Source organism: Hippichthys cyanospilos, chromosome 15, assembly GCF_059441005.1.
Source record: "Hippichthys cyanospilos isolate Australia breed blue-spotted pipefish chromosome 15, RoL_Hcya_1.0, whole genome shotgun sequence".
NCBI classification, from domain to species: Eukaryota; Metazoa; Chordata; class Actinopteri; order Syngnathiformes; family Syngnathidae; genus Hippichthys; species Hippichthys cyanospilos.
The window spans coordinates 2,815,790-2,840,014 of record NC_142383.1 but is presented as its reverse complement, the minus strand read 5'-3'; the positions used below and the strand labels follow the sequence as shown (position 1 = coordinate 2,840,014).

Genomic DNA, 24,225 nt, shown 5'->3' with positions numbered 1-24,225 from the left:
CTTGATTAATATGTTATGTATTAACGTAGATTCTTTTTTGTGGAAAAATGTTTGATAACTAAGTTAATGATTTAGTTTTGTGAACAAAAATCCCCAGAGAAAACACTACATTTAGTATTTTTCTCTAGAAAAATATTTATAATTATGTACTTTTTAAAACATGCCTGACACTTAATGTTGATTTTTTTTTTTTTTTTGTGGAAAACTATACTGTTATTTCTTTTTGACAACAGATCTCTTCTATGATCCAAAAGAGGAGAGTTTAGCTTGATTATTTTTGTGGACCAATACAAATGAAGTCTGAAAGGTTCTAATATTTGACACTGATATACTCGGTTTTACTATACTATGATATACTATGTTTAAGTCATTTTTTTCTTTTTTGTCTTTTACCTAAACATGCTTTGCACTGGTTAAGGGGTACTTGGCTAAAAACGTATTTCACAGAGGGAACATCACTGAAAAAAGGTTAAGAACCACTGCTCTAAAACATGCCTGGTAACTCCAAAATTGCCCTTTGGTGTGATTGAATGGGTGTGCCTTGCGATTGGGGTATAAAATACCACCTACGGCACAGGGAGTGGCGCTAAATGCAATGACATCAGTTTTTTTTTTTTTTAATTATCTGTACAGTGTTTATTCTCAACACAAATTTCCTTGTGTGAAACAAGAAAAAAAGGTTATCCTCATCATATCTATTTTAAAAAGCTGTTCGTGAAATTATCTGAAACTGCTTTATGTTCAATCATTCAGTGCATCTTCTGGGGATAAATCCAGAGCACGTCACGGACGCTCCTAGAAGAGTAATTTTTTTCATAGAAGGGAGCCTAACTGAGTTACTAATGCTGCACAGCATTATTTACACCAAACACTGCAATCCGAACTCTGGCCAAGTGTCTTAAAGTATGCTACCGCAATTGCTCTAACAGCGATTTTAAGACGGCGCCTTTGCATTCTCGCATCTGATAGGTTCCTGTGGAACTACCACTGGCCGTGTCTTCTCCGTGGCGTTCCTCCACCCATTGCTTGTACTTGTCAAACGTTTTGCTACATATCGTATTTTAAAAGGAAGATGTTAACCGTTGTATTAACAAGTATTTTAGCGGCTTTGCTGACTCTTCTCGTCTATCAGAAAACGTATTATCCCTTTTTGTGGATGGATTTAAAGTATTATTTGAAACTCCGGATGTACAGAAAGTCGTTGCAAGCTCGCATGCAGCAAGGAATCATCACATTTTTGGACTGTTTCCTCTTCCAGGCGAATAGGAATCCGAACAAGCCCTTCATTATCTTTGAAAATCAGAGGCTTACGTACCAAGATGTGGAGAGAAGAAGTAACCAGTTTGCGAACGCATTCAAGGAGAGCTCTTTGAAACAAGGAAACATTGTAGCTCTGTTAATGTGCAACGACCCGGATTTTATTTGTGTATGGCTGGGACTCAGTAAACTGGGATGTGAAATAGCGTTTCTTAACACCAACATTAAAGCAAAAGCTTTGCTTCAATGCGTTGAGAGTTGTGGAGCCAAGACTCTTGTTGTGGGCGCAGGTATTGCATATTTCATCAAACTTTTGCTCTAATGTGTTTCGTACAAATGAATCCAAAGTTTTGCAAACAGTGGTACACGTAATCCCAAGGGCTACGTGAACACACGGGGCAACGTGGAAATATTTAGCTTTATTTTGTAGATAATGAGAAAAAAGGAAGAAAAAAACAGACATGTCATTAAGCCTCTGTGCTGAACTTGTCTACCTGTGGAGACAAGTATTGTTTTCATCATGCTTAAACTTTAAATGCTTGTTTATAGTGACTTCTTCAAAAGGACTCATTTTTGCGGTTTTAGATTTAGTGTTCTCTCATGCCTATCAATAAGTACATCAAGTTTAATTTTTATAGAAACTAAAGAACTCGTTCAATTTTTTTTAACTGCTGTTCTTATGTTAAAGAAATTGCTATGTTCATATGATTATTGCTCCATTGTTTATCTGCACTCCTGAAAAAAGTATAAAATTCAGCTGCGTAAATTACAACTACAACTGATAGTGTGGTTGTCTCCCAACCGAAAGGCTGTGGGTTCTACCTCTGTCCGCTGTGACCATCTCAGTAACCTCGAACCTAACCCTTGACAACGTATTTGTTAAATTGGAGTTAAAAAGAAGATCAATCCTGAGAATTAAATGTCAAAACGAGGAGACAATGATCAACCGTTGTGTGTTGTACAATTAGAGCATTATCAAATCATATTACTGAGGGAGTACTCGTGGTATGGCAGAAGGTTATGGGCTACACAAGACAAAAGAGGGAACCTCTGTTGTACAGTCTTCAGTGTGTAGCTGTCAAATGAGTGTCATATTTAATGTTTTTATTTTGGTTCGTTTTGACAATGTTTATATTTTAGAGGTGTTCTTGGACAAAAATAACAGTTTTGATAAATACATCAATTCATCAAACGCGTCCCACCTGGCCATTCTTGTAAAAGATTGTCTTAGTCATGGCAACATATTAGGCAAAATACCCTCACAAATTCTTTAAGATGGTTTTCACAGGATTTTCCTTTCTTCTCCTTCAAAAAAAGTACTATTGAACCAGATACCTGTTACCAGTATTGGGCATTGTGGCTCTGATGTTTGGCTGACATTAGTTTATTTTCATTTTTTAGCCTCAGTAGCTGTGAAACTAATCATATAACCATAACCAGATTTGGGGGAATTTTTTGAGACTGATAACCTCTGGACAAAATTTTACCCACCTCAGGCTTTTAAATGTTTCAACAAGCCAAATTACTTATTATTATTTACTTTCAACAAGCCAAATTTTGGGAGAAGTTTTTACTACTTACCTTACAAGGTTATACAAGAGGTACACTCCTGATTGTTACTTGTAACAGATATACACTAGAAGATGTGAAGGTTACCAGTGATACAAGGAAACATTATTGCATTTTATGATGCCAATAAACCAACTCAACTATTCTCCATTCATTGAGTTAATTTATGAGAAAACTATTAACAGTAGTGATCTAATTTTATTTTATTTTTTTCCCATTGATAAGTGTGTCTTCGCACTAGATAATTTTCAAGAAATTCCGTCAAGAACTTTGATGAAATGACACAATGACCTATTTTAAATTATTTGCACAATGTTTATGCCTACAACAAGAATATTATCAGGCACAGTGATAGTTGCAAGTTATAGCAGGACAAAGTACAAAGGATGGCCAAGAATTTATTTACATATTTTGAGCAGAATAATATTTTTCACCTAATGAAACTAAAATGATTATGTGGGCTTTATACTTGCGATGTTTCATTGTCCGTGTCATTAATCTTGAAAGGGGAAACACTGGATTTAACTTAATAACCTTACGAACAATTATGTCGTTATATTTGATTATCCTATATAGGACAGGACTGGAATTGTCTATGTTTTTTGTAGAGCAATTTTGTGAAGCGTTAACTTAATTATTAGAGCAATTTTCTTTTTTTATTTTGTTTTTTGCAAAGGTATGTGGCAACAGTTTTTAATCAAACAATAATAATATGACATTATAAACAATGATTATTATCATTCATATGGTTATTAGTGTCACTGCTGTTATTATTATTATTATTATTATTATTATTATTATTATTATTATAGTTATTCATGTTTAATGTATCAATGTCTTTTTTGAAAATGGCCGACTGCATTTGAATGCACGATAGGTGTCTTCCTCATGTTAGCCGCTAGCGGAGACTAGTGCCATATCATACAATGACAGTGTAACTGATGAGATGTTTATTAGCATCGTTAATCAAAAATTGAATATTGATGTAATGTGATGGCAAAGGTTTGGGATAAACCATTTGAAATGCAACCAGCTCTCAGAGGAAACACTTCAAAATAAAAGCCTGATAAGGCTAATGCATGGACATCCATGTATTCTTTGCTGTGTTTATTTTGAATTTGGCCAAGGTAGTATGTTAGTGGTGTGTTATTGCATTATGTTGTTGAGACTTCAATGGCAAGTTGGGTGTGCATCAAATGAACATAATCGTATGACTATAATTTAAAAAAAATCTTTACAATTTTTTAGTACCCTCATTCTCCAAGGACTCGTTTCACCTATAGTTGCCAAAATCATTCCATAGATGATGCACATGCATACATATCTGTCCGCTTGTGTTTGACATGACTGTTCCTCCTCCTCTGACAACAAATGTTAAATTTTTAACCGAGCAATCCATGAACCATGTGCGGCCTGAACCATGGCAATTGTTCCGTACATATTACAGATTAAGTCTAGCAAAGCCTGGCACTCTTGAACACAAATTAAATGTCATTTAAAATCCATTTGGGATCGACAGCAGGCCCCAGTTTAGCAAGCCTATGTATTTACATGAGTCCAAAACTTACCGGACATACAAAAGCACACATTTTGAGCCTTGTAATAAAGGTTGAATGCTCATTATGTCTGTTTTGCAGGTTTGGATCATTTGGTGGAGGAAGTGCTGCCTGACCTACGGAAAGACAACATATCTGTTTGGGCCGTGCATCACTCACCACTTCCTGTGGGTGTCATCAGTTTACTCGATAAATTAGAAAATATGTCAACAGAAAACAAAAGTGGGCCACTCAAAGTCAACATCATGTCTAACTTCCTCTTCATCTTCACTTCAGGAACCACAGGTATTGCATGACTAGTATATCCCTTTAAGTATTTCAAATTTGTTTTTCTTCTTCAGAGACATGCATGAATAACAAGTACTTTTTTTAAAAAAAAATTTATGACCTCAGTAATTTATTTTTTCACTCAACTATGGCTTGCAAATGTATTCATTCTTTGGGAACCTTTTCAAATTTGGTCAGACTATTACCACAAATGTAAATGTCTTTAATTAGGATATGAAGTGACAGATCAACACCTTGCGAAGTTAAAAGAAAATTATGTAGCATGCATTAACACAGGGGTCCCCAACCCTTTTGTCACCATGAACCGGTCACTGCTTGAGATTTTTACTGTGAACCTAGGTTCTAGGGGTCAACCGATCAACTGAAGCCGCACCACCCTTCCTCACTCCAAAATGTAATATCAACAGTGCCCACAGGCGGCGCCAAAAAACGAAGATCAAGCCAAACAAAGCACAAATGAATGAATTGTTAAAGTATAAAGTAAATCAGTTCCAAAACATTGTTGTTTCGGGTGCAGTTGGGGACCACTGCATTAATGTATTCACCACCCTTTTAGTATTAAGATATTTGAAAGCTTAGACCTGAATCACACTGACTGAGCTTGAGCTGTTATATGAGTTGAAAAAAAAAGGGAAAAAGCAAAATCTGTCTGGGGGAATGTGCATAGACCGCAGAAACATATGCCGAAAGACTTGCAGCTTTAATCTCGGCAAATGGTACACGACCAGTCAAAAGCTTTTAAATCTCCTCTAATTCAGTGTTTTTCTGAGTTGTAGATTATTACTTAAGTCATTTATAATATAAATTAATATTGATTAAATTATTTGGTAAACAATGCTGTGGCCGCACCTGTCATTTTTGTCAGCGAGCGATCAGCTAGATGTGTTGCTGGCCTGCCCGGAGTCGGTCCCCAGCCTCTTGTCCTGGGAAACTGTCTGGCAGCATTGGTTGGCTCTGGGATGTTTTCTGCGTGGGGCAGCACTGACCAAATCAATGTTCTGGAGCTGCATACAGTTCATTAGACACTCATCCACTTCCTGTCGTTCCTTTGAGGTCATCACGTACTTCTTTGGTCGGACAACACTATGACAGTTTTTCACATAAACCATCAGGGTGGAACAAAGTCTACCTGGTTAGCCATATAGCATCTTCTCAGGTGGGCCATCACCTGGTAAGTCTGTGGGTGGTTTCTCCTCTAGGTGTCCTGCACCAGGTGGCAGACTCTCTGGGGTTAGGGTTAGGATGTTGCCCTCCATCCTGAGGTGGTACTCGTTCACCACGGCCAAGGTCCATCGCTTTCCCTCAAGGGAGTTGACCCACAGTCCTCAGTTAGGTCTTCCTGATGACGGACTCCAGCCCCCTGGGCCATGATGCTCTGGGGCTCCCTAGGCCATTTTGCCTTCTGTATGCATTTATTGCTCTCCTTGTGATTTGGATGAGGCTTCATCTGCATTCGCTGGAGGCTCTGCTGTGCAGTCTGTGCTTTGCTGATCCTTGGTCTCCCTAACTAACTGGATCTGTAGTCTCAGCAGGCCGGATGGATGCAGCATCCCGACCTTCATTGCCTCCATTTGTTTGTTTTGCCGCTGAGGGGTGAAACCTGCTGCTGACCTACTGCTCTGAGTCAGTCTGACACACTATTCTTAATGACAGGGCCCCATTGACTCAGCTATCGTATGCAAACGGGTGAAAATTGTTTGTATTGTGGCGCAGACCCTTTTGCCTCCAGTTCTTAAAAATGTGGGTTTCCTGCAGTCTTTCTTGTATAAGGGGTTCTTTCCTTCTATGCTGAGGGTTTACCTTGCAATTATTGCTGCCCGGTATGCCATGGTTGGCAGCAGCTTGTTGCAGTGCCAACCACTTGTTTAGTTCCTTAATGGGCTATGCGTCTTTGACCCTGCAGTGTGCCCTGTGTCCCCATTTGGGACTTGCATTCTCGACTCCCTGTGCAACCCCCCTTTTAAGCACACAGAAACGAACAACCATTCACACACCCAGTCACAATTTAGGACAATTTAGTATGTCCAATACACCTGCCATACTTGTTCTTGGAGTGTGGGAGGAAGCCGGAATGCCGGAGAGAACACACACGGTCTCTGGGAGAACACGCAAACTCCACATAGGAAGGCCGGAGCCAGCTGGATTCGGACTCAGGTCCCTTAAGTGTGAGGCGGGCGTGCTAAACACTGCCCGGCCGAGCCGCCCATTTCTTGACATAACAGCCTAAATGTATTGCCCTTTAATGTATTTAAAAATCATTTGAATTTGAAAGTGCTTCTTAACTTTTGAGTGGTAATGTAGTTTTACAACACATTAACTCAGATGGGTTGAAAACTTCACACCCCATTTTTCTTATTCTTAGTTGTGAAAATATTTGACTTCAGATAGTTTTTCTTTCACTTCACATTTGCTGTATGTATCACTTTGTGTTGGGCTTTTGTGACGATATATGGAAAGGTTCAAGGGGTATGAATACTTGTGCAAGCCATGATATCTATACATCTGTATGTCCTTTTACTCTTGTTTTCATCTTTGTCTGTTGGCATTGTCGATTCTTCAACTTCCATCAGTTTACAGACAGTGGAACCGGTTCAGAAATGTGGTACTTTTCACATTATGTCCACTATTAATAGTTAACATTAGACTTGTTCATTTCAGATGTAAATGATATCTCTTTCTCTTTCAGGTTTCCCGAAGGCAGCACGTGTAGGGCATTTTAAAGCCATTATGAGTATGGCTTTCTTTCAGATGTGCGGAGCTACGTCTGATGACGTCGTCTATATTACTCTTCCTCTTTACCACATGTCTGCTTCCCTGTTAGGCATTGGAGGATGCATACAGCTCGGTAAGAACATGTGAGACATGAAGCAGAGCTGAGCACTCAATTTGGATATCTCTTCTGGCACATCTGCATGTGTGTTGTTGGAATTTTATTTCTAATTCAACATAAACTCAAGTTAGTAATCTGACTCCAATTTGTGACCTTACCCAACTGCCACTCATCCAACAATTTGCGCGCTCGTTCTGCAATAGAAAGGTATCAGGAAGCCGGCATTTTCACACACGAGTGGATTTATTCCTAACACACAGATCTAATACAAGCACCTGGGTCTCGGGTCCCTCTCAATACAGCCCTGTACGCCGCTGTTGCCACCAGCAGACGTACTCTCATCCGAGTTGCCCAGCAATGAGTTATACCACACAATATGCAAATGGAACATCAACAAAGGCATCCTGGCATTATTTTATTGGCTATGTGTATACTGTTGTTAACTTTAGCTTGCTCTCATTGGTCTTTCTTCCCCTGCAGAATTGCTTGCTTACTCCTCCTGGTTTTAGTTTTCCTCAAAGTTGTTTTTCACCAGGTGCCAAGGCCATCTCGTTCCCGCGACCAGCACCGCTTGCTCTGAAACATTCCATTCTTACACTCCCTTGCACCCCATATTGTTTTGTTCACTTTACAGTCTCACACTCTCATACACAGAATGTAGCAACATCTAATGAACCACTTTAAGCTCAAACTCTTATATTCCTTTATTCCCTCTCATGACCTCAGACGACTGAGGTCATCACTCGAAAACCTTGTTTTATTGTTAAACACGAGCTAAAATCAATTGCCATAAGCTAAAAATCAGTAAACAATTAAAACATAGTAAAAAATTAAAAATCAGTACAAAATTTCATTCTAGTAAAAAATCAGTAGAAAATTTTATTCCCTCCTCATGGCCTCAGCTCCCTGAGGCCGCCTTCACATACTCACATCCCGGACTCCCGGAGGGCCACAGCTGTCTCCGCCTCCTGGGGGGTCCTTCTGAGGGGTCATCATGTACTGGCCACCCGGAGGAAGTGGCCCCAACGTGCGTTCAATTGTCTTAACAGTTAATGATCTGATACATGGAATACAGCAACATCCGCATAACACCATAATAGCGGCAAACACAGCAATAGAAATCAGTACTGATGCAATCAAGCTTTTGTATTTGACGTTTAACCAGTCCACAGAGTACCAACTGGTGTCCACACCTGAGTGCTCCTTCATTTTGTTACTTAGCGTGCGCAGACCCTCCAATGCCTTAGTAAGGCGACCATCAGGAGACGTATTGTTGGGAATCAGAGTACAGCACTGATCCCCAAAAATACCACGCACTCCTCCTCTTTCAGCTAACACCATATCTAAACCCATTCTATTTTGGAATGCCATAAGAGACGTGGCTGCCAATTGCTCATGCACTGCCTCGAGTGCCGTGGTGGTGAAGTTCGCCAATCGTTGGACATTGTAGTGAACATAATTAATCCGGTCCACATTTTTGTTTACTGTAATGAACAGGAAAATACTCTCCAATCCTGCCGCCACTTGATCCACCAATTTATATTGATCAGGGACCCCTCTCGGAACTCCAATTGGATCTATGTACGTGGGGTCTCCTTCCTTCAACCATTCTTGCATATCCCTTTTCTTCCTCACCAGGAAGGGGATTCTTCCACACCGTCCAACACCTTCCCAATTTATTCTGGCCATGTCTAATGCTGTCACACCAATTGGCATGATCAGCGTTACTAGGGCGCACTTACCTGAGGCATTGGGGGGAAGCCTATCGTACAACACTTTCGCTCCACACCACAGCCAAACATCAGCACGAGCGAGAGGAATTCCTGCTGGCAAAGACACATTTTCATTACACCATGACTCCTGCATATTTCCAATCCCAAGGCCAGTCCCATTTAACTTTAGGCAGGTGAAATTTTGTTGTGCAACATGGGTGTCGAAAATGGGCTTATTCTTTTCCATATGTGTCAGTGGAAAGGCAGAGTCCAATTGGCTGCACTCTCCTTGGAGAGTCTTGTTATACAGTAAACCAAAGAGACAGGTTTTGGACACAGTAGTTGCTGCCATGATTTTCAAAACTGGTCTTGCACCTAAACATACCAAACAATTCTCATTAGTATTGTTAGCGGCCTGTTCAGCCATCAGGAGCCAATTATTAGTGACCATAGAAATACCTGTGTCAGTTGTTTACACTTCAGATTTAGCAGTAGTTGTTGTGTCTGTGTCAGCGTCTTACCACCTTCTTGCTCTGCTTCATACCATACCGTTCCATTGCAGGAATGATACACCATCACTCGTTCTCCTTTCGCTCCATCACTTCTGTCATCCCGCACCATATGTTCAAACGCCAACATAGTCCACACAAAGCACAAGCCAGCAAGCAAAATAGTCAATAAAGTTAAACATTCGCATCGTCGTCGTCTTTGTTCAGACACTTTCGAGTCCGACATTGATCCAATTCTCGCCATCGTCACATTCCCTCTCTTGACCTGCCCGTCCGGGCGGTCAACCTTTAAACTCACCATTGGCAGGCACAAAGTCTGGGGTCGCACGCAACTGTGAGTAATGGTACCACTTTCGTCCTTTAGTTTCCAATTGGACAGCGTGTGAAGTTCTAGCCAAAACCCTAAACGGTCCTTTCCAGTGAGGTTCAGTCCACTTCCGGGAAAGCACCCCATGTCCATCAAACAACTTCCGCGATGCCTCCTACCTCATCAGCTTCGGAGTCCTCTTACTCCCTGCACTTGTGGTGCCCCCATCTCCTGCTAGCGCCGCCCCTGGCGTGCGCACGAGCGACTCCACATTCCCCTGCTGCTCTCCGCGCACTCTCTTTCTCTCATTATTCACAGCCTGTTCAATCAACTGTATGGTCGCTGGCGTCATCTCAACGCAGTCATGTCAAAAATTGCACTTGTCGTCAGCATCACTGTAACCTGTTCTGTGACACTTAGAACCCCAATTCACCAAGTCGAGTAAGATATAAAGAAGTAGTTGTTAAACGGATTTAAGCCAACTCACCAATTAATAAGTTGTCAACATATTGAATCAAATAGCGCCCTCCGGTACCTCTTCCGTTTGTTGCACTTCGCGCAAATACTTATTTTGAAAATCCCAGAGCTTAGCCTCCTGCCTTGGGAGACGTGTGTGTATTGTAATGTACAACCGTTAAATCTAAAAGCAAAATATTGTCTGTACTCTTCTACCAGTAGCAGGCAAAAACATTTATTAGCCAAATCAATCACAGTGAACTATTGCATTGTCGGGCTCAACCTGCTCAAACAGCGATGTTTGATAGCGGCACAAGAATGCAAGGCGTTTTCAGTAATTTTGTTAATTTTCCTAAAGTCAAATGCCATATGGTAATTTACACAATCCGCTTTCAAAACTGGGAGAATGGGAGTGTGGAAAGAGGAGTCCGATAACTCAAGGACTCCTACCTCACACAGTCCCTAAAGAGTGTTAGTAATGCGACCTGCCGACTTAGGTTTGCATGTGCATTGGAGCACTCCAAAATGATGATGTGTCACTTTGAATGATACCGGAAGAACGGGGTGGCAAAAACTTATGTCAGCGGGGCCCCCGGACCACAACGAGTCCGGCAACTTGTCCAAAAGCGAAGCGGCGTCCTCGTGGTCCGCGAGCTCCCTGCCGTGAAATCGAGAGCGTGTGACATGCTCCAGCAACCCGGGATCCACAGCGTCAACCTGGATACAAAAACATTCAGTGCTCTGGGAATACATTACCAAGGAAATTTCACCTTGTGTTCGATCACTGGCCAATTGGCATTACCACACCATGGATCCCAGTTCACGTGCCTCCCAGCCTGCTCCTACAGCCAGTTATGTGTGGTGTGAATGACTCACCTATCATGAACAATTGAGATCGCTTATCTGTCAGTGATGTGTACGTCGCAATGCCTCGTCTCTCCACAAAAATGTGATGACTAGTCAATTTCCACTCATCGCCTTTGATTGTTTGAAATGCTTCGTAATAATTAAATCATTGTTGCAGGCATACAACAGTGTGAGATGGAGAGAGTCGGCTGAGGCAGGAGGAGAACAAGTCGATTCAGGGTTTTCACCGCAGGAACGTCAAGTAGACACTCCCTCCCTCCTTTAGTTCATGTAGATGGCTGCTTGTGTCTTTGTTCATAGGTCTTGCCACATGCGATGAATAGGTGTTTGATTTTCAGTCAACACCAAGTGGTGGGTGAGAGTTTGTCCAGCAATAGAAGTCATTTTGTGGTGTGGAGACAGGTAGAGTTGTGGGAAGACCAACAAAACCCATCTTTGGCCCAGTCATCGTCATCTGCATAGAGGTGGCTGATGACCGCCTGCTGGTGTAGCTTGCTCAGTTGTTGCTGTCGCCAGGGAGCAGGGCCACGTTGCCCAAGTCCTTGCTTCGTGGAGGTTGTCTTCCTCTGTCTCCCCTCGGGGGAGGATGGCCCTGGTGCTGGCTTTGTTCTAGCCAAGGAAACGTGCACTGTCTCCACCAATGGTCCATACCGTCACACCTGAAGCAGCCTTGATTTGGAGCTTGGCGAGAGCCGCCATGACCTCCTTTGGTGTTCCCCCTTCCACAACACGCCCCTCTGCCTCTCGCCGGCCGTCCCTCAACCATCCACATCCGTTGATCTGCCACCCCCTTTTTGGACTTTGTGTCCTTTGCTTTTTTTTTTTTTTTTTCCGCGCTTGTGCTAATTGAAGTCTCAGAAGCCGTTCCTGCATTCTTTACACTCCCTCATCCGATTTGTTTTGCCTGTGAACATATAATTTTACGTGGTGAGTCACATGCTGATTAAAATAACCGTCATTACCTTCCAGCAGATCAGGGTCTTCAGAAAGCTTCTCCCTGACCTCCATGGAAAGTGTGTCTAGATGCACATGTCTACAAATCACGCAAAGCGGCTTGTCGCAAGATGGATGTGAACTGGTCTTATCTGTCAACGCGGTCTGGCAAGCACTGAGGTGTGCAGCGGGATCCATGGTGGGTTTCAAGTCTGGAAGTTTTGCTACGGCTGACGCGGAAGAAGGAAAGAGATCCTGGAGCACAGCAAACAGTCGCATGGTGAAAGGAGCAAACAACCAATCAGGTTCAACCATATTGAGGCCAGAATGCCTCAGGACTTCGTCAGATTGGTGAATTGAGGAACAACATGCCTGGATTAATCTTACCATGTCGCCGCAAGCCAAATTCATACCATCAGTGTGTCTCCTGAAAGCTTGGATCCAGGGCTTGGAGCCGCCCATTAATGCGGGGAGCATCTTCTGCAAAAAATCTAAATTTTCCAACGTCATTTCTTGATAAACTAACCCACGAGGGGCTGGTATCATGGGGTAATTTCTCATTGGTCAGGTATATCTATCAGATGGTCTAGTTTGAAATTCAGATTGAGGTCTGATCTGACTCTTTTCATAATTAGTGGTCAAACAGTTGTTGTCATTTGTTGCTTGTCTTCTCCAGTCATCCTCTGTTGAGTGTGCGCGTCACATGTATGTGGCAAGAGGTTAGGAGTCAGTAGGAGGGGGGAGTGTGAAATCAAACAATTTGGTTCCCCCTCCCCTGTCTCTATGTCTGTGTCTGTTTTTTTTTTTTTTTCCTCATACTGGCTCTAAATTTGTCCACTAAGGACAACCACTCTGGATCTTGGGATGCATATTGTCCACAGTTCGCCTGTCTAACTGCTCTGTCCAGTTGTATGTCTTTGAGTTGGGGGTCATCTGGTCAGTCACCACGATTTCCTGTCGATTTCCCCCGCCTATGTCCTCTACAACAAGTTTTAGTCCGTCAGTCCTTTCAGTATTTGCAGTCTCTACAAAAATTCCTTCCCCACCCAGTTCGTAAACTGAGGCTTGCAAAGTTACTCGTTGACCATTAGATGCAGTTTGGGATGGCTCAGTGTGCTCAGGGGTGCAGCGATCCTGCCCTGTTTTGTAACACCCAATGGCGGGTCAAAGTGACCCTCTTTTCCCTCCTGACCAGCAGCCACAGCAGTCATCATCAAACAAATTTCATGCAAATTGCACTGCAACTTTTCATACTCCTTTTTTTTTTCTTTGGTTAAATTTCTCCTCTTTGTCCATCCACTTTCCTCTATCTTCTCCCTCAACTCTTTTTCCACTGCAATGACTTCCCTTTCTGCCATTTGAAATCCTTAGCCAAATGTGCAAATGTACATTTATCTCTATTAACCTTTTTATCCTCCTTCCATTTCACCCACACTTTTTCCACTTTGCTTGTTTTACTTTTTGCATCTTCTTTTCCACACATGCCAACAACTCACTTTCTAGTTCCCTCCATAACTCATCTATTGTTTTATGCCATCTTCCACCATAACTTTCACAACCCAATTTACAACATTCTGCATTCCTTTTTCTGTCACTGCCGCGCTAACTTCGACATGTCCCATGTTCCAGGTTCTCCGCAAAACAATTCATCCTTCTTTAATTTCAGAAACAACTTCTGACTTTTTCTTACTTTTTCTTACTTAAATTTACTTATTCTTACTTAAATTTTACTTAAATTTACTTTTTCTTACTTAAATTTTCTTACTTTCTGTTCCACTAATCAACTGTGATTCCAGTTTAGCGTAATGACCATTAATCTCCGACCAGACTTCAGTCCGTCCGTCTGAAGTGCCACACCCGAGACCCCTATCACACTCCCTCTTATCCGCCATCCTGAAATCCACCCGTGTGTGTCCCAATCACTTTTTACACAGAACAATTTTAGTTTTCACACTCACACACTTTCACGCTTCCACACTGATACGTAAATCCCAGATTTTAAACTGTATCGTAACCACGAATAGTTCCAAACTATTCTAGTAGGTAAATCCCAGATTTTATACCCTACTATCGTCCACACTTTTACACTTTTACGCCGTTCCGCTCCTCCTTCCTCTTATAATTTAGCGTTGCCAATGTGCAGAATTTGAAAAGGAATCTGCTTACCTTGTTTCACTGTGGCGCCAAGAGGAAAGACGGTCGGACGTGTGGCTTCTTTATCAGGTCGTCACCTGGTGTGGACGTGGGTCCCAGACCCGAGTCCCAGACTCTTGTGGTTTTTCATGAAGTCCCAGACTTCTTGAAGTCCCAGACTTCTTTTACCTCTCTTGCATCACGTCGGGGTCACCATAAATTGTTGGAATTTTATTTCTAATTCAACATAAACTCAAGTTAGTAATCTGACTCCAATTTGTGACCTTACCCAACTGCCACTCATCCAACAATTTGCGCGCTCGTTCTGCAATAGAAAGGTATCAGGAAGCCGGCATTTTCACACACGAGTGGATTTATTCCTAACACACAGATCTAATACAAGCACCTGGGTCTCGGGTCCCTCTCAATACAGCCCTGTACGCCGCTGTTGCCACCAGCAGACGTACTCTCATCCGAGTTGCCCAGCAATGAGTTATACCACACAATATGCAAATGGAACATCAACAAAGGCATCCTGGCATTATTTTATTGGCTATGTGTATACTGTTGTTAACTTTAGCTTGCTCTCATTGGTCTTTCTTCCCCTGCAGAATTGCTTGCTTACTCCTCCTGGTTTTAGTTTTCCTCAAAGTTGTTTTTCACCAGGTGCCAAGGCCATCTCGTTCCCGCGACCAGCACCGCTTGCTCTGAAACATTCCATTCTTACACTCCCTTGCACCCCATATTGTTTTGTTCACTTTACAGTCTCACACTCTCATACACAGAATGTAGCAACATCTAATGAACCACTTTAAGCTCAAACTCTTATATTCCTTTAGTGTGGTCTGATTCTAAGTGTGGTGCCTTAAAAGGGATGTCAACCCAAAAGTTTGATTTTCCTTAATATATTATATGTGGCCCCACTAGTGCAAACACAGAATTATGATCAATATTGCATTTGTGGAATTAGGATTACAGAAAATAAAATCCACCTGTTTTCAATCTATCTCTTTGGGTATCCGATTCGCCACTTGCTGTTGACTGTAAATACCATGACAGTTGCTCAGGGTCACGACCAATCATGGTTCAACTCTGAAAACAGGCGTGCCATTGATCACTATCTGAGCCCTGAAGAACTGTGATGTTAGGTTCAGGTGCTGGAAAATGGCAAAGCGGCTGCCCCCTGAAGGAAATAAAAAACATGGATTTGTCTGTTTAATATTTTTTCTAGAATATGAATTAATCAGAATGCCGTGTTTAGACTCTTGGGGCCATATATAACATTATTAAAGAAAACATTTGGGGATTAACTTTCTCCATTTCTATTTCCAGTTAATAAAACTCATTGAGATTTAAGTCTCTTTTTTGTGGGTAATCTGGCCAAGAAGGTGATGAACATTTTATGTCACAGTAATACAATGTAACATACAAGAACGCATTACAATTATAGTTACAATTACAAAGAAGAAAATAACATCATTGAACTAGACTACCATCCACCTAACACGAGAGCAGTAAATATTGGCAAAATGCATTGACATCAGAGCTTGTATTAGTAGTAGTAAAGGCTTTGTGTTCATAATCAGTGATGCTATACTTATCATGCCGTGTGCTTTTTTTTCCATTTGTACCAAAGGGGCAACTTGTGTTTTAAAAAAGAAATTTTCAGCCAGTCAGTTTTGGAAGGACTGTGTTAAATACAATGTGACAGTGGTACAGTACATTGGAGAACTCTGTCGCTATCTGGTCAACCATGCTGTGGTAAGATGACATTTTCACACGCTTTTTATTTCCTTTCATTTATGGATGTTTGTTTCATAATGTTTTGTTAGAAATGGGTTTGCTTGTGATGTGTTGTGTTCATTATTTCAGGTTAAAAAAAAAAATAGACTAGATCAGAAATTTCAGAATTTATTTTTTCACGTTTTCTCTGTGGTATCTGAGAATTTTCTTTTTTTTTTTTTTTTTTTTTTTTACCAATTACTGTCCCTGGTAATTAGAAATTTAATGAACATAGTTGTGAAGGATATATACCGATATCAAAAGTGGGATTTTATTGGAAGATTTTTTTTTTTAAATCAAAATCCTAGAGCATCTTAAAATAGAGACAGATGCCACAGCATAGACAAATGACAAAGAACCTCTAATACACAACACCACAGCACCTGTACCCATCCCAAGTACAGTTTTTGGACATACACAAATACCAATAAAACATTTAAAATGTAAATACATTAAGAAAACACACACACATTTAAAACAAAGGGACACAAAAATTTTATCATACAATATTATGCTGAATATTTCATTTGAATTTAAATTTTCTTCCTTTATGTGCAGGTACCAGAAGAGAAAAGTCACAGAATTCGTCTTGCAGCAGGAAGCGGGCTTCGGTCAGATGTGTGGAAAGCATTTGCTAAACGATTTAGTACAATCAAGATCAGAGAAGGCTATGGTTTAACTGAGGCCAGCATTGGTTTCCTCAACTATACTGATGAGATCGGACCCGTTGGGAGGGCAAGCTACTTCAACAAGGTCAAGACTTAAAAAATATATATATATTTTAGCATACATGTGTAATTTAGCTTAAATTTGTCAAAAAAAATCCATCAATTCAGAAATATTTCTACTAACTTTTCATAGAAGCTATTAGAACTGTATCCTGCACAAATCTTTTGGAAGTATTCAATGTTTAGTCAATGCTTTCTCATCAGTCCATAATATAGACTGAGAATGATGAATGGTTGGCGCTAAAACATTTCTGATTCTGCAGCTTTCAGTCCCATTTCACCTCCTGAGATATGACCCACAAACATATGAACCATTAAGAACACAGTCTGGAAGATGTATACAAGCACTGAGAGGTACAGTAATGATCAATATATACACCATTGTGACATATTCTCTTGATGAAAGCTGTTTTAAGAAAGAAAAATATGCAGGTGAAGCTGGTATCCTGGTGGCTCCTGTGACAGCTATGAACCAGTTCTTGGGATACGCTGGAAATAAGATCCAATCTGAGAAGAAGTTGATCAAGGATGTGTTTGTCATGGGTGATGTCTATTTTAACACTGGAGACCTCCTGCTGCAGGACCACCGAGATTTTCTTTACTTCCGTGACCGTATTGGAGACACTTTCAGGTACCAGTTAACATTGATTGTATCAAGGCACATATTGCATATCAAAGATTTTTGAATGTTTCCTCTTAGCTGCATGCCTGCACATTGCACACTGCCCTTTCCCTCTCAGCACAAAATAAACATATTCAGGACATTAAAATAAACAGAAGTGGGCATTTAACATTTTTTTGCTAGTCCGTCATTTACAATCTCATTCGTCATTTACTGCCGTTGATCTAACGTTTTTGGAAATTTACTCAAACTGTTGTAAAAACATAAAAGAAAAAACATTGCCAAAAAAGTTAAAATCACACCTCCTGTCATCTTACCTAGTTTAATTAGTCTAAGGAAGCCAGAGGTAAATTGTCCGTGCATCACTCTAGAGCAGTGCTTCTCAAATACTGGGGCGGGCCGCCACTGTGGGGATGCGAGAGGATGCCAGGTGACCCCAGGGAGAAGGCTTTGTTTTTGTCATCTGGGGTGTAATTGCAATAAAGTAAGAATTTACTTTTTTTTTTTATCAATATTTCAGGCACTTTAGTTATTTTTTTCAGTTTTAGACTAAGGTGTAACCTGTATAAACGCTGTAAAAAATAATGAACCCTTGTCGAAAGGTTTTCTGTTTCCTCGGGGGAGGTTGGCTGAATATAATTGAGAAGCACTTCTGTAGAGGGACAACGTAAACAATCTCCTGCCAGTCCAAGCTGCTTCACTAAATGAACAAATATCCTCGGAATAGAAGGTCATGGGACGTGTGTGCTTAGCTTTATGAAAGGCAAGGAGAAAATTATTACTTAAAGTTTGCATTGTTCCTACAGTTTGTCTCGCTAATTAGCAAGAGGGGGATTAGCGATTACTTCTCGTTTAGCTTGTTTGTCAGTCATAAGTTTTGCTACGTTCACATGTTCATACTTGTCAAATAAAAGATGAGTAAAAATTTGACCCTGTATCAAACGCTAGCTGAGGACATTAGCGGTAAATCTTGCACCACGATTAAATATGCGTCAAGCCACAGCACATCTTGGAACCACTTTTCAGGAAAAAAAATGTCCCGGACATGGCTAAAAGTTAGGTAGGATACGCAAGTGTGCAATGTTAAGCACGCGACATTACGCATGGTGATTTCTGACACTCATGCGTACCTGCGTACCACTTATGTACATCCCTAGTTATAAGGCCCTTGATTGTGCAGTTGTCAATGAATAAAATGTGTGCATGGCATTGGAATTACTTTGAATATTCTTAGAGACAGCAACAACAGAATCTCATATCCATTCTCATATCTTATCCAGATGGAAAGGAGAAAATGTGTCCACTATGGAGGTTTCGGAGGTTTTATGTAGTCTCGATTTCATTCAAGAGGCCAATGTTTATGGGGTCACTGTACCAGGTATGTAATATTGTTCATTGCTGCACTTGCACGTGTCACTGTAAGCCTTGAGCATTTGATCAAGGTTTGTTCCATTCGTATTTTTTGAGGGAAAGCATATTAACTTCTAACACATCTAAGCAATACTTAGAAACACAACGGTTAGATAAAAGATAACCCAATTTGGGCAAAAAAATGATTACCAAAACTATTTAGGGTTTTGTTTAATGCATTGCTTTATTAGTGAAACATTTGCTTTTATTTGGATTCTGATATTACTTATTATTATCCTATATTAAGGATATGAAGGTCGAGTTGGCATGGCTGCTGTTGTGTTAAAACATGAGCACACAATGCATGGTCCAAACCTCTACAATCACTTGGTTGAAACCCTTCCTGCATATGCCTGGCCATGGTTTCTTAGAATACAGGTATGGCATCTTCTCAACCACACTTATGTTTTGGCATATTTTTACCCTCGCAACTTGTGTTTTCAGCCCGTTCTCGATGTGACTGAGACTTTTAAGCAGCAGAAGGGGAAGCTTGTCCAGGAAGGATTTAACCCAACAATCACAAAGGATCATCTGTATTTCTTGGATATCACTAAGAAGGACTATATTCTCATCAATGTATCTCTATATGAAGATATTGTGTTTGGAAAAATCAAATTATAGTATCTGGTTTCTGACAAGTAATAAGTGGCACATTGGAAGAATAGCAATTAACAAGTTATGTCTAAATATAGGTATTTAGCAATGCTGTATTGGTCAGCAATGAAAAATATTAAACGTTGATTCATATCCATAAAAAAATTGTTCTTCTACACTGGGAAAAAGTAGGTCACCGCTATTAGAGCATGCTTTCTCCCTTTTAGTTTTTCTGATGCTTAAAACTTTTCACACTCACCACATATTTGGGTTTTCAAATTAGACAATTTGTTTCTTTAAAAGAATATTATAATTTTAAAATAGGAAGTGCGGAATCGGTTGTGATTTTAATGGAACAAAAAAGATCTAAAAAATATTTCACGTAAGCAACTCAATATCGAGCAAAGTCTTGGTCTTGATGGTCTATCTGCTGAATTTTCCTAATTGTACATTGTTCACATTTTAGATTTACATACAAGTATGCTTAACAAAGGTTTACAAAGGGATCTTATAGGAGAAAAACCTTTACTGCATGTAACATAGTTGTGATATAATGAGAGGACAAAACTAATATAATGAACTCCAAACCATACATATAAATTTGACCATTATGAATACTGGTAATGAAATCCTTGCAAAAATAATAATGAGTAGATTAGTAAGTGAAATTCTTAAAAAAAATAATAGGGAATAGGCATGCTGTCAAAAGATGTCGTTGTATTTTGAGAGAAAAAAAAATCATAAATTTACAAATCAAAAAGCCCTTTAAAACTTTAGATTATATATCAAGAGAGTATCTATGGACTCTCATGGGAATTTATGACCCCTCTGGAAGTTTTTTTTTTTTTTTTTTTTAACGTCGTTAGATGTCTGAATTCAAAATTCAAAGCAAATGTGAATTTTTAAGCGATGGCTTTAATGTGGAACCTTGTGTCCACCAAGATTTTCCCCTCAGTGTTGTCCTGCACATTCTAGCAATAAACCCTTTGATTGAAAAATCGAATAAGAACAATTCAGTTCAGGTACGGTGCACAGGGTGGTGGCCACTGCATATGGTGAAAAAAAAACAAAAAAACAATGGTAAATGGACTTTCAATTATATAACGCTGACTCACTGTTCATTTACCTAGCGATGACGCAGCATCCGGAGCAACTGGGGGTGAAGTACTTTCCTCATGGACACTGCCACATGGTCACAATCCTCAGCTTTTTAATTTGAGATGACCACTATATCACTGAGCCTTGCCACCCAAATGCTAATGCTGATGACATCACAGTAATCATTAAGAATCAGTCTGAACAATATTGTGAATTACTATTTAAAGCATACGATGTGATGTTAAATGCTTCCAAACCTGAAGAAGTATGGATAGGAAACGAGAGACACAGAACCTGTCAGTATTCATAATGAATAAGAAATAAAAATCCCCAGTCTTATTATTTGTACCAAAGATTGCAAAGAAAAAAAAACTGTGTAATTAAAGAAGCGAAAGTGAAATTGAATACAAAGCAAGACTAAAAATAATCAAAACTTGTATAATGTCCAAACTCCTTTATCCCGCCAGTAGTGTTCCTCTATCCAATGAAACAAATACAAAAACAGATAGGAAACGAGAGACACAGAACCTGTCAGTATTCATAATGAATAAGAAATAAAAATCCCCAGTCTTATTATTTGTAACAAAGATTGCAAAGAAAAAAAAACTGTGTAATTAAAGAAGCGAAAGTGAAATTGAATACAAAGCAAGACTAAAAATAATCAAAACTTGTATAATGTCCAAACTCCTTTATCCCGCCAGTAGTGTTCCTCTATCCAATGAAACAAATACTAAGATTGACTGTGTGTAAATTTAGTCATCAGTATTAAGTTCAACATGTGAGATCACTAAAAGGGATATTCTAGTTGAAATTAGAGTGTTTGGAGCTTCTGGAAGGCATAGAACTTGGTTTCATGCTTAAAGTTGCTTTAGTTAAAAGGGACACATAATTTGGTTGATAATTGACACATAGTTCTGTATCTAAAAATTATGTTTGCACTACAATGTTGCCTCAATAAAAGCTCAGAAGGGATTTTAGTTGGGTTTTTTTGTGTCTGCATTTGATGAATTCTGGGATGCCCTAAAACACAAGTGTCAAACTCAAGGCCCGGGGGCCAGATCCGGCCCGCCACATTACTTCACGCGGCCCGTGAAACGCCCATTCCAATTCAAGTTTCCTGTCAAAACATCACATTTGTAAGTCAATTTGAAATTGCTTGGGGGAAAAAGCAAGTGCTTTTTGCCTTCACCCTCTTTCTGATTTCAAAACTAGTTGAAAGTGTGACAAATACACCCAAAATATATGTTTTTATTATAGCTAACTGGCTAATCGGTGACTGCCACTGTAAAACCCAGCAACGTAAAAGTGCTGTTACAGCCAAGATTAGCAGAATTAGATTGTCTTCTTAAAGAGGAGATATGTGGCACTGATGGCCACTGCTAACTACATTGGCTTGTGTCCCGCAAGGAGAGCAGCTCAGTTGCGGGACGAAGTCAACTTTCTGAAGTGGCCATTTGTGAGAGTCGATGTCTGGAGTTCACTTTGAAAAATCCAGTGCGCTTGCATGTAAGGATTTTTCCATCAAAGGACCTAATAAAATATGCACAGGGGTGGCAAACTGGTTTTCGGTTCCGCCTTACAATGCAGATGATGTGGGTTTGCATCTGGCTTTGGCCTTCTTGTGTAGAGTTTGTATGTTCTCCGTGTGGTTGGATGGGTTTTATCCAGGGCCTCTGGTTTCCTCCAATATTCCCAAACACATGCATGGTTCAGAAAGTGAACGCCCCAAATTGCCCTGTCGTGCGTTTTTGAGTGTGAATGGTTGTTTGTCTATGTGTGCCCTGCTGTTCAGTTCAGGGTGTCTTCCTCTAAAGAGAGTCGGAATATCCTCCAGCATCCCTGTGATTGTTGAGAAAGAGCAGGTAAGATGACGGATGGAGGGAACTGAGGAAGGAACTCCGGTACGATAGTACATGACATCTTGTTTACCAGGTCAGCAAAACTGCTCAACGGGTCTAATGGTATGTGTGTTTCTTTCTGTCCATGCATTCGTCAAAGTCGCCTTAAAGAAAATCCATGAGCAAAAATTGCATCTGACGTCCTCCATATGTTCATGACTTTTTTCCTCAGATCATTCATTGGGTCCCTCCCACTAGGTCTACATTTTCATGTACTGTAATTGAAAAATTACACCAGCAACTGTAATCTTTTTATGGAAATATGTTTATCTTAATACTTTTCTTGGTTGTCTTAAAATGATTGGGTTAATTATTTTGCATACACTACCTATCCACAATCTGGAAATAATTTGGTGGCATAATGGCATTCAAATTTAGAATAATGATAACAAATGAACTGCATGAGCTGTTCACATGATACACAGTTTATTACTCAAATGTCACAAAAAGTTATCTTTCTCTGTTACTGAGAAGTCTGAGAATAAGGGTCTGGAAATTTTAAATGTGTAGGAACCCTTAGGTTTTGTTTTGTTTTTTGATATTTTGAAGTGTTGGTTATTGATGTGTGTTGTTTTTTTAATGGTGGTTGTGTGTTTATTTTGTGTACACTAATATTTTTTCAAAGTAATGTTATTATTATTGAAAAATATGTTACCAAGTTGCGTTTTACATTTTCTGCATTGTTAATAAACTGAGAATTACATATACATAAATCTCATGTCATGTGTGCTTAGTATGTACATTTCAACATTTGACACTCCGATTGTAGTTGATAAGTCAAGAAACAAATTCATTGTTATAGTCTGTGGACCCCCTGAACTAGCTTTGGCCACCCCACGGATAACACTCCAGCTCCGCCACTGGTTGTTGTGTGTTCACAAAGTCAACGTAAATTAAATTAAATTAAATTAAATTACATTACATTACATTACATTACATTACATTAAATTAAAAGGATATAGTACTTAAAGCAAATTAAAGGGAGCACATTTTAGTGCAATGGGTCATTTGTTATCAATGATTCCTGCTGCATTTTCTCCACTTCTCTTCATCACTTTCATGTTTTGTGGTTATATCTCTTCGTAGCTTGCTGAAATATGTTACCTTTCCGCACGATGTATCCTTTTTCTCTCAATTCAACTTTTCATGCACTCATTTTGTAATCCATCTGATAACGTAGTTTCTAAAATGATGAGAAAACGCCGTGGCGTAAAAACTAGCGTTAACTTAAATGTGTTGGTCAAAATGAAGAGATAAAGCTTTCACGTTACTAGCAAATTCACGTAGCTTTCCTCCAATAACACTTTGAAAGACGAAGCCGAAGCTTTAAACAGATAAAAAGTAAAGCGAACATTTTTTTACCCCCCAAAAAACCGGTCAAGCACCAATCCAGCAGAGCTTTTCGGATGAGCTGGTCTCAACGTTACTGGTCTTGTGCCGCCCCCTAGTGACTTGGCTCACTTACATTGTGTGTGCCTATTTGTAGCATTTTTTCCTGCATGTGCGATAATTGTATTACACGCGATGTGCCTTCTGTCGTTTGTAGCCAGTTTGTCCCTCTCGACCACTGTACTATAAACTATATTAATAACTACCATGTAGATCTTGTAGAGGGTGACATACGAGAACATTTAATAAATGAACATTACTGAACTCGAGAGCAAGAGCAAGGAACT

The 24,225-nt window shown here is 39.9% G+C and overlaps 1 protein-coding gene across 1 annotated transcript; it reads left to right on the top strand.

Annotated features, from left to right (window-relative positions):
- The first annotated feature begins 1,001 nt into the window (after positions 1-1,001).
- On the top strand, positions 1,002-21,623 carry LOC148411360 (long-chain fatty acid transport protein 6). Its single transcript, XM_088434830.1, has 10 exons — positions 1,002-1,547; positions 4,464-4,667; positions 7,357-7,515; positions 16,054-16,178; positions 16,758-16,952; positions 17,191-17,281; positions 17,360-17,558; positions 18,830-18,927; positions 19,207-19,337; positions 19,404-21,623. The coding sequence occupies exons 1-10, from the start codon at positions 1,073-1,075 to the stop codon at positions 19,578-19,580; spliced, it is 1,854 nt and encodes a 617-aa protein (XP_088290956.1). The 5' UTR covers positions 1,002-1,072; the 3' UTR covers positions 19,581-21,623.
- Positions 21,624-24,225: the final 2,602 nt, after the last annotated feature.

What these genes read in the sequence shown, in the direction of transcription:
- LOC148411360 (XM_088434830.1), top strand. Translation starts at nt 1,073, where the DNA reads ATGTTAACCGTTGTATTAACAAGTATTTTAGCGGCTTTGCTGACTCTT. An exon ending in CGTATTGGAGACACTTTCAG is followed by an intron (nt 17,559 to 18,829) that starts GTACCAGTTAAC and finishes TATCTTATCCAG; the next exon opens with ATGGAAAGGAGAAAATGTGT. An exon ending in CATGGTTTCTTAGAATACAG is followed by an intron (nt 19,338 to 19,403) that starts GTATGGCATCTT and finishes TTGTGTTTTCAG; the next exon opens with CCCGTTCTCGATGTGACTGA.